The sequence below is a fragment of the Plutella xylostella genome, chromosome 17 (assembly GCF_932276165.1).
Source record: "Plutella xylostella chromosome 17, ilPluXylo3.1, whole genome shotgun sequence".
NCBI classification, from domain to species: Eukaryota; Metazoa; Arthropoda; class Insecta; order Lepidoptera; family Plutellidae; genus Plutella; species Plutella xylostella.
Genome location: NC_063997.1, coordinates 1,428,657 through 1,446,653, shown reverse-complemented (window position 1 = coordinate 1,446,653; position 17,997 = coordinate 1,428,657). Strand labels below are relative to the sequence as shown.

At 38.2% G+C, this 17,997-nt stretch overlaps 1 protein-coding gene across 2 annotated transcripts in view; it reads left to right on the top strand.

The window, feature by feature from the left end:
* Nucleotides 1-16,350, top strand: part of LOC105386352 (pyridoxal-dependent decarboxylase domain-containing protein 1) — a 39,163-nt gene extending 22,813 nt beyond the window's left edge. Inside the window, exons 16-20 of one of the 2 annotated variants that reach the window (XM_048627072.1) lie at nucleotides 592-775; nucleotides 1,672-1,770; nucleotides 14,193-14,459; nucleotides 15,917-15,993; nucleotides 16,272-16,350. In XM_048627072.1, the coding sequence (XP_048483029.1) occupies nucleotides 592-775; nucleotides 1,672-1,744 (257 nt within the window). In that variant the 3' untranslated portion in view covers nucleotides 1,745-1,770; nucleotides 14,193-14,459; nucleotides 15,917-15,993; nucleotides 16,272-16,350. The remainder of the gene's footprint in view (nucleotides 1-591; nucleotides 776-1,671; nucleotides 1,771-14,192; nucleotides 14,460-15,916; nucleotides 15,994-16,271) is intronic. The other variant, XM_048627073.1, reaches the window with a different exon arrangement.
* The last annotated feature ends 1,647 nt before the right edge of the window (nucleotides 16,351-17,997 follow it).

The window sequence follows — 17,997 nt, the reverse complement described above, 5'->3', positions numbered from 1 at the left end:
ATCATCACCAGCAGCTGTGCTGGCGGCGGGGCGCGAGGTCGAGGACACCTCGCGCGCGCTCAGCACCATGAGCGAGGTGCTCAAGAAGGGTACTGTATCATCATCATCATCATCAGCCCGTGAGCGTCCACTGCCAAGCATAGGCCTTTCATAAAGATTGACACAATATTCGGTCCTTGGCCTTCCTCATCCAGCCACCACCTACAACCTGTTAAAAGACATAAGCACTATGAGCGAGGTGCTCTAGAAAGGTAAATGTGATTGTAGTTTTCACTCTGACACTGTGTAAATGTGTGCTAGGATTTCCTAGTACCTAGATGCTCGTCGCTTGCGTCCTCGACCTAAACGTTTCCTCTGCATCGGTCTTAGCGTAGACGCAGTAGAGTGTTGTAGTTAATTCACGACTTTCCACTGTCTTTGCGACTTATACGAGTGTTTTTGTCAGCATTATACCCAATGTTAATGTTAAAAGTGCATTTAAATGTATGTGAGTCATCTACGAGTATATCTACCCCTTCAGGGATTGCAGTTTTGAGCATAATGTTTTTCTATGTATATGTATGACAAACTAATATCCACCAATTTTCACAGGCATAGAAGAAGCGGAAGCGGACCTATCCCGCGAGCAGTACGAGCGTCTCTGGCAGCAGGGCGTGCTGGGCCGCGTGCCGGTGGTGGGCCGCGTGGTGCAGTGGTGGGCGCCCCCCGCGCCCGCGCGCGGCCGCCGCCTGCAGCTCGCGTCCGGCCGGCTGCAGCCCACTGACGACGTGTACAAGTGAGTGTCGTGTGTCTGTGTACAAGTTGAGCGCTCTGGCAGCAGGCGTGCTGGGGGGGTGAAATTTTGTGTTAGGGGCCGTCCATTAATCACGTGAGGCTCAAAGGGGGGGGGAGGGGGTACTGAAAACCTCACGAAACATCACGAGGGGGGAGGGGGGGTTCTCGTTAGACATCACGTGTATTAATTTTTTGTCAAAAATTAGGTATTTCTGAACCGATATTTTGGACGGCGCAAAAATTTTAACGATTTGTAGTATGACCTATATTTTTTCTAGTCAAAAATTGGCTTTACATAGACTTCCAAAAAAATACACGTGATCCAGGGGGGGGGAGGGGGGGTTGTTCCCAAACCTCACCAAATATCACCAGGGGGGAGGGGGGGGTCAAAAAATGAGAAAAACGACCTCACGTGATTAATGGACGGCCCCTTATATGACTACTTATGACAGGTTGATTATGATACGTATATGGACGCGTTCCGACCACTGATAATAAGATCATTCGTTCATAAGCGTAAGTGCCATCTAGCCAAAATTTCGGTGTAGAAAAACTTGCGTAGCCATTGGTGGGCGCTATGCCGCCGGTTCCCTTTCCATCTACTTAAATTACTGCATTGCAAGATTCCTGCCACTCTCTCTAACTATAAACAATAAAATAACAGGATCAGCGGCCCTAATTTGCCGCTGTACACACACAAGAACATACATTCTCACACATGCAAATAGACACCAACCATTACACGTTAACAACGCGTTTATTCATCATCATCAAAACCCATCACGTCCCCACTGACTAGTCTCCTTAAAATAAAGATAAGATTTTAGGCCGTAGTCCACCAGGCTTTAGGCTTAGTTCGGGACCGTGAACCCTTTACTAACCTCTCCAAACCCTTAGGTACGTCCAGAAGAAGTCCAAAGACGACGGCGAGCCGGCCCGGTCGCACTCGCCAGCTCGCCCCGCGCAGTAGCAGTCTTCCCGCACAGCTGACACCCAGTATGTATTATAATAGTTGTTTTGTTAAGGCTATGGCAATGGCAATGTAGGTCTTGCTATGTTTTGAAGGTTATCACGTTGAGTTTAGGTCTTGTACACAAAACTACGTTGCGACGTCGCATCGCAAAAACCTGCACAGTAATCAAGCATTTGCCCTGAAAAACTGTCAAAACAGTCGCAGATTTTTGCGATGTGACGTCGCAACGCAGTTTTGTGTACAAGCCGTTAGAGCGAAGAGGAATGGAATATTTTAAGGATCCGATGCCATCCCTGTCGGCGATCATAGATGCTCAGTGATGAAGAGTGAAGGGGTTTTTTGGTACGTGGCGTGAGGAGTTATAGTTGAGGGTTAGAAGTGAAATCCTCGTTTGAGGTTCGTCGTTGTCGGGTTTTGTTTTACTGCCAATTTCAAACTATCTATCGATGACATGCAGTTACTTCTGTACGGTTTCAGGTATTAACATTGTAAATATATCTAAATCTTCACCGTAAAGACAGATTTTATACATTGTGTGTTCCTTACGGCTTACACGGCATAGAGCCACAACCAAAAGTTAATTGCAAAATTGTGTCTCAAAACTGTATGAAACAAACCATTCATATTATGACTCACAGTTTGATTTCAGCTGCACAATATCATTGATTGTTCAATAATAATAATAATAAGAGTCCATAAATCCTATATTAGTACAGCCGTAAGCTAAAATGGCGACAAACCCATCGGCTACTGCCCAATGGCAACTAGATGGCAGCACCATTGATTCTTAAACGAAAGACACTAGCGACACCATAGATTCCTAAAGAATTTTACATAGACCTGTCAATGTCAGCCTCATGCCAAAGGACCCCTTTCACATTGTAGACTGCATTTCCTGTGAGACAAGCAATAAACTGCCTTATGTGTCAAGCAAGTTGAGGTTTTGTTTGCATGTCTTCTTTTCTTATTTATTACAAATTATGTGAATTTTCAGGAATGTACCCACAACCGAGGTAAAATTCTAAAGTAGGTACATTAAACAAATAAATAAATACAATTAAATATCATTTAATATTAATCAATACGAATTATCCATGTCTGAATTTCAGTGAATAAAAAAGTGAGAATGAAATGGTTGTAAAACGAATAAGTAACTAAATATTGAAATGAAAAATTCTTTCACGAAAGGTGAAAATTGGTTGCCGACGACATGAGGTTGGAAAAATCAAAAAGGTAAGCGTCCACCTATCGACACCGTACGTATCGGACTAAACGGATATTCATAAATGTATGGAGAAACGGCGTTGGCAATGCCGATGAAGTGGCCGCACTTGTTGGAATTTCTATAAAAATGATAGTGATTGTGATGCGTCCGTTGCGAAGTTGACGCTTACCAAAAGACAACGTTATCGTTATTACTGGTTTCTATGTATTCATCGCTTGACAACATGTACATACGTCCAAAAAATTAAAATATTTTAAAAAAGAAATTCTCAAAATTGGTCCATAACTGGCGAAGATATCGTTGAACATATACACAAAGCTATCTAAAAACTACGTACAAACGAATTGAGAACCTCCTCCTTTTTACGAATCGGTTAAAAACTAGTAGTGCCGCTGCGGCAAGTTGAGAACTACAACAACCTAATGTCGTCGGACCAATACATGTAATTTATAAAAGGGCTAAGAAGTGCCAATGAACTGGAATATAAACATAATACTTATATAAAATAAAATAAAATAGTAATTAAAAATAAATATGTATAATAGATTGGCTTATAAAGTTCTAAATTCACGAATAGTTTATAGTTGTTATCTTAAATTTCCCGTTTTAATTATAATTTTCATTGATCCAGATTGTAATTTCATTCACGCACATATTTTAGATAACGTTTGTAAGTACTTACTTGTTTTTAAACGATAAAAGTTATAAGCTTATAAAGAATAATAGGCAAAACAACAAAAAACTACACGCTTTGTTATGTTATTAACCGCTTATAACTTTTATAATTACAGGATGTAGAATCTAAACGCCATTTTATTATAATGTAACAGTATTTATAACTAATTAAGCACGATACAAACAGAGGCTACCAACCACTTTGCGATTGGTCCATGGTCCATCCAATCACGAGGCAGCTGTAAACTGCAGCCTATTTTCCCAGTTCCACAGAATAATAACTAGTACCTACCCCAGTTCATTAATATGCGGGAAATGAAAATTACTGCTGTCCACTAACAATATGAAACCATTTTAAAAGTATAAAACTGGCTAGTGAGGCTCACGTTCCTTGTCACGGGAATTTAGAATCTACCAAGTTTGCAACAGAGTCTAAAGTCGAGTAAAGTGCGATAGCAGCGAGATGATTTATCTAGGACGCTAAAGGAAGGCCGTAGAAGGAAGATGGGTCAGGGCTTTACACATACAAACGTCACTGTATAACTAGCGGCGCAATCGATAAACGCCTTACACGCCCTCGCATTAGGGCTCACGTTTTCCGCAAGGTTTTCCGCCGCCGTTCTTGACTTTTCTTTGTTAACACAAACTAGTTACTAATGAGTTGGTTACGTGTTTACGCCATGAGCTATGGCTTTATTTTACATGCATTTTGTTAGTAATAATGTCTATAAAATAGTACGTATACTTACTGCATTTTTTCATACTTGGCATAAAAGGTGAATAATCTTAGTGTATCTTTTTATTTGAATTAATTAAAAAAATACGTTTCAAAATAAGACATAAGAACCAATGAAATGCTAACTAGTAAAAAATATTACTTTCGTAATGAAAGAATTTATTTTAGCCGTAGTTCTTTTTTTTATTATATTTTGATTAAAAAGACACTAAGATCGCTTTCATTTTATGCTAAGTACTTATGAAAAAATGCAGTAATTATAGGGTAAGTACTTATGTATTTTATAGACATCGCGTTTGATGTATAAATAGCAATGAAACCAACTTCATCAGGAAATAGTTTTAATTAGCTGCCATTTACGACTAAGGCTTTTTTTTTATAAAACCAACATTCTTAGTTTATTTATAAAGTTAACACTAGTAGCGATTATGAAGGCACAAAAATTAAATTTACCACTGACCTAAAAATATTTGTACAATCGACTATGTGAGTGTTTACGTAAATCTCATTTAGGGCGGATTCGACCAACGTCGAGTAACTTTTTACTCACGAGTAAAGTACCAGTTACTCGCGAGTAAGCAGATTTTGCATTCTACCAAACCTGAAACCAAGATAACTAGCTTATCCCAAGAATAAAATGTTATACCGCCAAAATTGACCGTGTAACGAGCTTATCCGAGAGTAATTTTGTAATGGCGGCAGCACATCAGCTGATTAGAAAACCGTTATAATGACATATAAACACATGTGTCAAAACATAAACAAAAGTACGTTAAAAGGCAAAGTCTCAGAATAACAACAGCGAATAAAATATTAAAACATAAACAATTTCATACTTTTATAATCCATTCAAACTAAGTTGGCATGTCATTTCTATTGCATGCTTTGAAACGCAACTATTTTTATTTTAGTTGCATTACAGTTTCGTTCCTCGTTCATTCAATTTAATCATGGTATAACTTGGTAGAATGCAAATGTACTTATCCTAGATATTTACTCGCGTATAATTTTAATTCCGGTATAGTTATTCTCGTGTAACGTGATGTTTGGACGAATTTTTAGTTTGATGGATATAATTTAAGTTTGTGCCTTTAAAATCGTCATAATTGTAAATGTTATATTATTTGACAAATGGATCACAAAAATACGTAAAAGAACTGAAGGAATGACCCACATTCCAGTTAAAATATAAATACCTTATAAGTATTTCGGAAAGGTGCATTATTATTATTACAATATAATATCATAATGAATTATCAGTTAGGAAATACACTTGTGAGTTTGGCGTTTTAGATTACGTAGCGGAAAATAATTTAGGCCATTAAAGTAATCTACATTAATAATATTATAAATTTATTTATCACACCAGTTTTGGAGTGTTTGTCTTACAACTTAAGCATTTTTATTCGTGTACAGAACCCTATAAACATTTCCCACTCCATTCGGAATTGAATAAAAAAACACACGTAATCGCGGAAAATGGGATCAGACAAAGCCTTTCCACGGCGCCGTACTGAAGCACAAAGAAAATAATTGTTTTCTAAATAAAAACCAATTGATGAATCTAACCGCCCATAGGAAGGTACCTAATTATGCTAAAAATGAAACGCTAATCGGCTTATACTCGTAACTGTGAAACGGCTGAGCCGATTTTGATAAATCACAAGACCAGCGGCAATAAGTAAGCGATACAAAACACAAGGAATAACAGCGCCTTCGAATGCATCCATCTATTTTCCACCCACTACAGAACAGAGACACACAGATAGATACGTATAAATAACACCCCTCGGGGTTGGTCCGGGGTATGATTGCACGGCACGTCCAGATCAGACAAAGCATTATTTCACGGCGCCGTACAGTAGCTCAAAGAAAATTTATTTTCCTACCTAACCAGGGTAGGTTATACCCAAGCTAAAATTGAAAAACTTATCAGTTAAAATACTCGTAACGTAAAACGGCTGAACGGATTTTGATAAATACCTACCTATAAACAACAAACTAATGCTTAAAACCTGAAACTAACAAAACACAAACGAATGCGATCTAATCCATCCAGTCTCCACCAACTACAGACAGACAGACACACAGATACCTGGACCCTACAACACCCGGGGTGCTCCGGGGCAGGCTGGGGCGTCGCCCGGCCGCGGCCCCGCGCCCCAGTTCCGCGTGACATGGTTATTTCAATTATTTCGTTTACGTCCACACTTCTGGCGCACCCACTGTGACAACATGATGATTCTAGAGCACCGATGTTTGGTGGGTTTTTGAGGCTGCTTCGCTTTTGGTTGGAATAAATTAAACATTTAAATGAACTCGGAAACATGCAAAGATTTAAATAATTCAAACGTAATTAGAGTTTATTGAATTTTATGGTAGGTATACTAGGTCTTTCCTGTAAAAAAAACAATGAATCTACATGATTTTCACTATGAACGAAATACGATCATGAAATTCAGATGAGTGGGATTTAACCTAACATGTTACCTGATTACAATGAAAATAAAGCAGTCCTGTTGGACTTCAATATAAGAAATACAAACATTGAACGAATTTGTAAACTAAATATTCTTTCAGATAAATCTGAAGTAAATTACCTACTTCCTTTGTCTTCCCGATCTAGACAAAGGCATGGCAAGGAACCGTCCGGTCGTTTTTTACAAATCAGTATTTCTGTCCATATACATATATATCATTTGTGTCTATTTCCACGAAACACTCTTAGGGGCCGATATCTAAATTTGCTGAAAACAAACAATCGAGGCCAATTTCTCTGCATCTATCAGAGCGGAGGCCGCCTGCAATGCCGACCCCATTCGGTGACCTGATTCCTTACACCAGAAGTAGGTTATTGCATGAATATATATTTATACATAGGTAGGTACTAGGCAAATGCTATTCCCCTAAGTTTGTGTTTTGCCAGCCATAAATTGAGAATATTTTTCAGTTGAAACTTACAAAGGGGAACACTTGGCATTTGAAAAGTAGATGTTGGGTTTTCATGTTCCTAAAAAGAAAGCAATACTTATTATCTCTCTTTATCAATATTAAGATATTTCAAGATGCACTGAAGAATAACTGAAGAATAAAATCAGTAAAAAATATAGATTCTTTGTTCTGCATGTTAAGTAGGTACCACATTTGAGGTGACGCATTTTACAGGAATGACGTAATATAAACGACGTTCAATGAATATCTAATAATAAAATAATATTAGCGGTTACATGATTGGGTGAGGAAATAGTGGGGAAATTTCGTGGAAGCCTTACGACTGTTATTATTGCGTGCCTACGCAAGTGAAATCCCTTCACTAATCCACAGCCCAAAATAGGGTCAGTACTCAGTACATAACAGTGTGGTTTATTTATACCCACATTAATATTTATAATTACTAAAATAGTAAATTATAAACTTCTCATCCTTGTCACAAGTTCATGAGTAAATGTATAAAAGATACGAGTTGGGATGTAATAAACTATTTTATCTATGAAATTTCGAAACGAAAAAGTAGGTCACGACACGCCTGCCGATAAAGAATTGAAGATCTGAATCGGCCTTGATTAGGTAGTTCGGATCCTATATATTATCTTTTATAGAAGAACTAGCTTGATCCCGTGGGTTTCGCTTGGCTTTAAAATAATCTCTTGGGAAAAAACTGGCATAAAAATTTGCCAAAGTATATGTGAATCCAGCGTTATAAGCATGCTGCATACCAAATGTCATTAAAATCCGTTTATTACTTTTTAAATACATATATGTAGATTTCAATACATTCAAACTTTCGCTTTTTTAATATTAGTAGGACTACTTACATGTTTTATTCTAAACTAGCTGTTCCCGCAAGCTTCGCTTCGCCTTAAAAAGTTTTCCCGTGGGAATTACGGGATAAAAAGTAGCATATGTTCTTTCTCAGGGTCTAGACCATATGTATACCAAATTTCATTCAAATCCGTTTTTTGGCGTGAAAGAATAACAGACAGACAGACAGACACAGTTACTTTCGTATTTATAATATTAGTTCGGATAAATGATGCTAAAAGCATCACAACCTTTCTGATTCACTGCATAATTCCTTTATTTACTTATATAAACTTACGTAGATAAGTATTGACAAAACATGTCAGAACGATAATATTGTTATGTATGTTTTGGTTTCACATAATTATTATGCGCATGCCTTCTAAACTTCTAAAGACACGATAAATACTCTTTATGTTTACAACAAGTAATAGTTCAAAGTGTGTAGTATAATGAATATATTATAACCAGTTTCTATGCAACGTTTAATTTTCTCAAAATATGTCATACAACTTTAGGATTCAATGGATCGTAGATTGCTATCAATGGATAAGTTTTATAGACTGCCGTTTTACCTACTAGGTAGATACTACGTATGTACTTCGGCTTTATATAACTAGTTCGAAAGAACATGGTACCTAATGAAATGCAGGAATTTTTGCTGCTCAATTATAAAATTAAGAGAGTTCGAACGCACAAGTGTATCTTCCTGACATGATATAAACTATTATAATTACAATAATTGACTTATAATTATAATAGCTACTTATTTTTGGTACAAAGATTATCATATAATTGTTTAAAATTAGTGGTATTTATTTATAATTTGCTTTCAAGTATTTCAGTAAGTTATTTATCCAAAGTGTCGGATTCTGTCTGTGAGTGCAATTTTAATGAAATCGAGTTTTACTATCATCATGACTATGTAAAAATATTACAGTGCAAATTTTTGTTGAAATTGCGTTCACACATAGCATAAATTTTAATACTAATTGCCCTAGAAAATTGTATAAATTGAAAATTATTTTAAGTTATTGAATGATTATAAAAATAAAGTTATACAATGTTCTTATCTTGTATGTTTTTATTAGTAAATACGACTGAAGGGAATATGTACTGGCCGAGCTGAATTAATATTCAGTAAGTAATTTTTGCCTGGTGATAATGATTATATTTTCATGAGTTTCAGTTTCACAATATTGTATTAAAAGTAAAAAAAAGTATGTGAAATATTTCGTGAAAGTTTTTTCAAGTCCATGTTAAACGAAAATACTTTTCAGTAAAGTTTACGATTACCCACGTAGTGCTAGCGACTTGTGTAATGTAATTAAACAGTTTTCAGGGACCAATGAACTTTCCAACCCTGAAACTTTGTATACAAGCTCTGGCCAACAGCCTGGGAGCTATACTACTAGAGGAGAGGAGATAGGCGTGAAATCCTTGTAAATATGGATTGTACGTCGCATTACCCATCGTATCTGCGTTGGAACATGCGAACTGCGTATTAGACGTGGCGCGTCAGGAACAAAGAGCGCAATATCGACTAAGCTTGAACTAAATTTCGTTGTCGGCGGCGCCCTGCCTTTGCCCTAATTCGCCAGCGCCGCGATAAAACTAGCGAACAGTCGCCACTGTGCGCGCAATCGGGTCACGCACACATCTGACGGCCACGTGCTGGCGATAACGACTCGCTCGATTCACTCCAATTTAGAACGGAATCACGACGCTCTTTGTCACTTCTAGCATATTCCGCGCCCAATGTCTGCAGTCGCCATCGCATTGTGCCAATCCGCTCCCATAAAGGGGTCTCAATGCTCAATGGCGATTTTTGATTTCAATAGAACAAAGCGAAACTGGTTTGAATAAAAATCTTAAGACAGCTGTCCACTGTTACAACATTCCCTATGCGTAAATCTATAAATAACACCTTTACATCTAGTAGGTGATGGAGCAGCGTATGCTGGGCGGTGGTTGGAAGCGGTAGCAGACCGATGTAGCGCGAGCTCCGTAGCCGCAGAGCGCTGTGTAACGTGGATCGATACCGCGACCCGCCCCGAAATACCGATGTCTGTGTGACCTGCAAACTTTCAATACAGTGACATCACTGTTTACCAGTTACGAGCTAGGTACATGCATACCGTAGTATACAGAGTTCGCCCGATAAAATGTTGCAGAGGCTGGGGCGGCGGCGCGCCTGCGCGAGTTTCGCCCCCATTTTCAGAAGTACATGAAATTGGGAAACCGGAGGGCAGGGACAGAGCGGGGCGAACGGCGGTTTCCACGGCTCGTGGAAATACGGAAATAGGGCGAGGTCGAAGGCCCTTCGCGTTGTTCAATGTGGAAATGCAATGGTCTGTTTGTCTAATGTTGCATTAGAGTTTAGTTGGCAATGGAAATTTTAACAGATTGGTATTACATTTTCCAGAAGAAAATTTTAAGATTAAAAAAAACTTTCAAATTGGCATACTTATGGGTCAAAATCAGAGAGGTGAGCATTTTAGGTTTTCAAATTTCTGAGAAATTAAGTTTTATTTTGAAGAAAACTAACAAGTGGAGTCTGTTGTGGCATTTGTCATGAACATAGCCTGTGATGAGGCACGCACAAAATTATATATTTTAGAAATTATACCTGTTAATAAGAATAATGACAGGGCCAAGAGTCATTTCGGGAACACTTTTAATTATTTTTTAAATAATAATATAACGAACACATTTAAGAATCCCCTTCAAGAAATAGTAATTAACCTTTTCCTAAATCAGAAAATATTATTATTTTGATTTTTTTCATAATGAAACCACTTATTTTTCAAATTACTCTCCATAAATTTCCAATTTGTGAAAATTTCGTTCCATAATTTCAATTTATTGTATACATTTTTGCACTACGTTATATATTAATAATATTAATACAAAGGTTTCAAGGTAATTTAATGCTGTATATGCAAGATTTAATTATAGCATTACATAATAGTGACTTATTTGCCGTTTTTGTGATGTTCCCGAAAATGATGGGAGTGTTCCCAAAATGACAACGAAGTTCCCTAAATGACGTTGACCTTCCCTAAATGAACGCAAAGCTAGGTTTTTGGTACATTTGGTGTATGAAAATAATATAATCATCATCATCATCATCATCTCAGCCATAGGACGTGCACTGCTGAACATAGGCCTCCCCCAAAGATTTCCACCTTGTACGATCGGAGGCGGCCCGCATCCAGTGCTTCCCCGCGGACTTGACTATATCGACCGTTCATATTGCGGGGGGCCGCCCAACACTGCGCTTGCCAGTACGTGGTCTCCACTCGAGGACTCTTCTGCTCCACCGACCATCAGTCCTTCGAGCAATGTGTCCGGCCCACTGCCATTTCAGCTTACTGACTCGATAAGCTATGTCTGTTACTTTGGTTCTTCTACGGATCTCTTCATTTCTGATTATACGAAGCATAGCCCTTTCCATACCTCGATGGGTGACTCCGAGCCTATTCAAGAGGCCTAAAGTTAGGGACCACGTCTCGGCACCGTAGGTCATCACTGGCAACACGCACTGTTCGAAGACTTTCGACTTGAGGCACTGGGGAATTTCGGACGTGAAGACGCTTCGTAACTTCCCAAACGCTGCCCAGCCAAGTTGGATTCGCCGAGTGACCTCTTTCTCGAAGTCGCATCTTCCTAGTTGGACTGTTTGTCCAAGTTAGACGTAATTTTCCACCACTTCAAGAATCGAGTTCCCTATAGATATTGAGGTGGGCGCTACCTGAGAATTGGCCATGACTTTCAACTTGTCCATATTCATCTTGAGGCCTACCTGTTGGGAAACGCGATTGAGGTCAGCATTTTGCTGAGGTCTTCCAACGATTCTGCCATAACCACAATAACGTCGGCAAACCGAAGGTGAGAGATGTATTCGCCGTTGATTGCCGAGTTCTTTTCAGTCTAGGAGCTTGAAGACATCTTCCATCGCATTAGTGAAGAGCTTCGGAGATACTTATAACATCTCCTTGTCTCACACCTCTCTGCAATGGAATTGCTTCCGTAGTCTGGTCCTGTACTCAAACTGACATGGTGGCGTTTCTATACAATCACTTCAACACTTCGATATACCCGTAGTCAATGTGACACCGTTGTAAGGCGTTCAGCACCGCCCACGCCACGTCTCGATCGAATCAAAGGCCTTCTGATAGTCTACAAACGCTAAGGTTCTATTCTATTCTCTGTGGGGTTGCAAGTACCTGCACCTGGCTCTCTCGAGTCGAACCTATGCGCATATCCCCAAGGTCTAAACTGCCTTCCTAAGCTTGGACCATTTCCCAATACGCTGGTCCACTGCGGGTTGGTGGGTTCACATATCTAGATGTGCTAAATCTAGATATGCAGGTTTTCTCACGATGTTTTCCTTCACCGTAAGAGCGATGGTATACATTGTAATTAAGTTAAAATAACTCATTGGTACATGTCAGCGCCGAGATTTGAACCCGCATCTCTTGCGTGAGAAGCGGGCGCTTACCCGACTGAGCTACCAACGCTAAGGTTTTTTCGGACGACTTTTTTGACTTCCTTTTCTCTTCATTTTCATCGTTCTCCATCTTACTCGTACTAAATGGATACCTAAAACCAAGATTTTGCATGTTTATTGTTTTATAAGCATTAAAGCATCATTTTGCCCCAAAAAAATGGCATTTCAGGAACGTAGGCGTCATTTCGTGAACATCTGTCATATAACAGAACGTTCCCGAAATGACCGTTCCCGAAATGATTATTCGTTAAATATTTTCATGTCTCGCTTGACGCCGCCATGTTAAATATTGGTTTTAGAGATTATGAACAAGTGAGCAACAATATTTATAAGAATTTTGCTAAAAGTACGCAAATTTTTGAAAAACTACATACTAAAGAGCGTTCCCGTAGTGACAGGGAATTAAAGTACGCTTCACACATATGAAATTAAAAGGTACTTACCAACAAAATCTAATAATTTTTTTTCGAAAACACAACACACGCCTTTTGCTTTGAATTGTGAACTTTACACTACTGCTCGCTAACGCCACCTGGCGTGTGTTGTTTTATTTACATCGACCGATATCCACCACGTTCACGGAATGATTTGATAAACGACGGACAGCATTTGAATAGCCAAAATATGAAGAAGTTTTACTTGTAATAATGTAATTTATACTTATATTCATAATTTGATTATTCTAAAAGATAATATTAAAATATGTCAATTTTAAGTTAAATTTTAAACATTTTTGACTTGTTTGAACTTCGAAACATGGTATAAGGACGCGTTCTCGGAATGACGATTTGGACGTATTTTGTTTAAAATCAAATAAATATTACCGTAGCGAAATAAATATGCTGAGTGCACTGTAATTATATGCACAGAACCTTTATTTTGAAATAATTATTTTAGTAATATCATGTAATAAAATTAGGAAAAACTTTGTCGCCGGCATAATGCTCACCTCTCTGATTTTGACCCTTATATCAACCAAAAGTTGCTGAAAAAACGTTAAAAACCTTGTTTTCAGGACCTATCAGTCAAGTCCTAACCTAAGTCCTAAATCATTTCCTTGTGGGACGTAGAAATCAGAATCGGGAAGTCGGATCATAATCGCTGTTTCGCTCGCCTATGAATCGCTCCGCTTTTGCGTCTGTGGCCGTCGGTTTTTCGCTGCGCGCGTTTCATGGCATACCCGGTGGCGTCAAGCGCCATTGCAAACCTCGCTGCCGAGCCTGATAGACGTGTTCTAGTATTTGACTAACAAAAAATACATCATTGTGCATTTCCTGGTCTATTCCAAGTAATATAACTTCACAAAAATTCAATTCTAAACATAACCAGTGAAAACTATTGCATTTCCTCAAGTGGTTTGCGGGTATTCCGGGTAAATATAGTCGCAGTAATATTTCATTACACTGAATCATCGACCCGTGTGCTTTGTTGAAGTAATTGATTTGCCAACTATTTCCGTGTCAAAAACTACCCGAAAACCATGGGCGTGTTACAGGAATGTGCCTTTCCGTCGGCGGTTAGTGCAGAGCCTTTGTCTACTCCCCGACGCGAGGTTGACCTAGATAAATAAAAAAATGAGGTCATGAAGAATTAGGTCATCGCTTGGTGGCAAGATGCGCAAAGCGCGCCCCTGGATCATGAGACGGCACGATGTCCACTCGCCTCTGCCGTGAACGTAGTCGCGGGTCGAGCCAGCTAGCACGCGGAATAGATACGTCGCAGTTCCAGCTAAATCGATGACAGCGGCAGCGCGCGCCTAATGGTAAGACCTCCATTTATTATTTCTATTAAATTTCCGTTGTTCTTGTGACATGTGTTCGCGTGTATCTAGGTTATCGAACGTTTTTCGTCGCACCGAGGCCCACTTGTGTACACGCTGCGATAGTGTGATAAGATTATAGCCTGAAGATAAGGACCGTTGGCGGAGTTTGAAAATTTCAGTTTTACTTCCAATTTGTGAGTGGCGCGTTTGACGTTCGGTAGCCTACAATTTTACGTGTGCTATTACGGTATGTTGCTCGTGTGTTTCAACCGCCATTACCATGTTATTTCGTAACCGCTCCAAGGTTTCTAAACGCAATAGCGTTAAGTTTTATCGCCGCCGAATTTTCATCATCGTGTCTTAAAATTGGTCAAGGTTTTCGCACATTCATTGTGTGCTTAGAATCAATTACAGTTGGTCACGTTCCATTTACTCTCAATGGCTGAAGTACTTCATACATTTTTGTTTGGGTAGCTGACCTTTCTGTGTCAAAACAGTTTCGGAAGAACGTCGCTTTCTAAATTATCTAACTGTCGAGTTCCACTGGCAGAGTTGCTAAATAAAATCCGTGGCTAAATGAGTACCTGCACCGGTTTTTAAAATAACGCAGAGACGTCATAGCTAACTATATTACATTGCCTAGACTGCGGCCGAGAACTACATAGTACCTAACTAGGTACCTAGGTACTGAGCTTGTATAATGAATAGTCACAGTAACAACGCTATGTACATTCTGATATCATTATTTGATTACACTGTAACGGCTGCTTGCAAATGTCTAGGCACTAACCTACTACGTATCCTATTGATAACCTACTTTACCTACCGCTAACATAATTAGTAAGATACCTTAAATATTTATGTTAATCAAATTACCCAAATTATAGGCCTAAACTTCTGCCGACGCGATTGTAACAATAAGGTTATACCTACACACGTGTTACCTACTAAAGTATTTGAACACATGTTCGCATGTATTGTAACTTAATTGGATAGGAACAGTTATTTTAATACAAAGGTACCTCTATCTACTTGCCCGACTAGATTCAATGACGATAAGATAACGATGTTATTTCTATCGTATCACCTTCGTTTGTTACTAGGTAGTAAAACATGGCAGGGTTTTCAAGGCGGTTCACTTTACAGTTCCAAGAATGAAGAAAAACTACCAAGGATTTCCGTGAAAAACTGAAGAACTGAAGACAACAGTTTGTCGTATGGGGAGAGAAATCGACTTAGACTTTGTTTTGTATCAGTCAGTCTTTTTCTCTTTCTTATATGATAGACTTCACACCTCGAGTTTTCAAGATTTTCCGCTTTTTCAGCCCGCGCACCAAAATGGCGGGAAAGCGCCTCTTTAGCATAGACAAAAATGTCGTCAACTTTTTTATTCTTACATGCCAGTGATACACGCGTATTTAACATTATAATGACTAAACAAATTATTAATTTTACAGCAATCTGCAGCGTAACAAAGGGATCGAGGCCAGTCGCGTACGAGCGAAGCGTTCGTTGTAATTCGAGGTTTGCTCTGGTAAGCATAAATTTATGGCTAGCAGTTATTATTGTTACTCTCAAGCATTTTTTCGTAGAATTCAATTTAGGTATACTTGCACAAGTAGGTTGTTAAAATATACACAAGTACCTATTAAAGTATACTTTCAACTTTGTCTTTGTTCATTGTTCTTATATTATTTAAGCTTGTATTTCATTTCTTGGGTTTAGAATACTTAGGTACCTAATTAGCAACTTCTTCATTATTTTAATGCACACGTTTAACACAATTAATATAAACTTTGTTCTTTGTTACAGGTACCATAATTTCTACATCGCCAGCACAGAAGGATAGCGGGAGAAAATACTGAGGAAATAAATTCGTAAACAGTAAAAATATAGTTTTTCTCTGACCTATATACCTACACGCTTTGCCAATATCTTACGTAGGGGATATTAAACATCTTCTATATTATTTTAATAGAGTTAATAAACCTACTTAATAGGCCACATTTGAGAGCAATAGCAACGATAAATTCTAAATTAAATATAAGAGTAACAAGACACATGTCAAATGTGACCTATTAAACCTATTTAGGTACATAAATTAGGTTATACAGTTGAAATAATGCAAAGTTGTTACCTTACCTAGGAAAATTATGTAAGTATGTACTTATAAAGAAAATTCTTTGCATTAACTATAGGTCATACCGTACTCACAGTCGTGAGTATATGTATGTTAGGAGACTTAGTAGGTAGGTAAGGACATAAATAAAATAGCAATATCTCGGCTTCAGCCATAACAAGAGTTATCTACATTCATAGTACATAGATAATGTAATAATGCTAATGCATATCCTCCTACACCTACCTAGTACCTATCCACTTATCTACATCTAGGTATATGCAAGGTCGTATACCTACCTACAACAGGAAAAGCTTAGCGAGCCATAGAACTCAATCATTCACCTTGTAGGGATCATCAGTTATAAAATGAAATGTAGGATAATTTCATAGAATCTCCTTTAATCCATGATGTAGATGGCCTATAGAATGAGTTTTTAAGTTGCCCTTCAAAATCTATTACTCTATGGTTACGCGTTGCTTGCTTCTAACATTGTAGTTACCTATCTTAGAACAAAAACCTTCATCAAGCATTGGCTGACGCAATCAATATACCTCCAATGGTGATAGGCATGCCATGAAAATGTATGACCTTCGCATTATGAGTGGGCGATGATATTCGTTTCAATCTTGCAAGCGTTAACGTTAGGGACAGCGAGTAGATTTTGAAACGCAGCTTCGGACTCGTTTTATCTGATTTTATGGTAGATTTTCTGACAGCTCATTTAAATACATATAAGAAATAAAACATAAAAAGCAGTGATTCAATTTATTTTTATTGGTTTTCAATAAGTTAATAAAATTTACTCTTAAGAACGCCATCTATGATTTACCTGAGTACTTAGTTACTTGTTTTAATGAGCTGTCAGAAAGTCTCCCATTCATTGATGATTGTAAAATTTTATATTTGAAATCTAGTTCTTTGACCTCTTAAACTTTTGTTTTCGATAGTTACTAGGGAACACTATCGTACTTATCGTATTGGTATGATTGTGGTATGATGATAGTTTCGACATAAATTACGTTCCAATTTTTTTAATAGCCTGAGATTGACACTGAAGAATGACGTCATCTGGAGATACCAAACTGTTCGCGGCCAAGTGGATACCTTGTAAGTAACCTACCTACCGGGGTTACAGAAGATGGACCGTCTCAGTAGGTATCCTACCCATTATACACAAGAAACATGATTGTGGTGGTAGGTCTAGGTACTTTACTTGACTTATTATTATTAAATAGATACTTATCGAAGTACCTAGGTTATTTTAATACGTAGGTACTTAATAATAATCTACATACTAGTGTACTTTGAGCTGCTAATGCAGATATGACGGCGATGGTGGACATGGATGGATAATGGGTTGATCCTCTGTATGCCTAGTTAGTTACTGTATGTTTGATGATGAAATTAAATTAATCA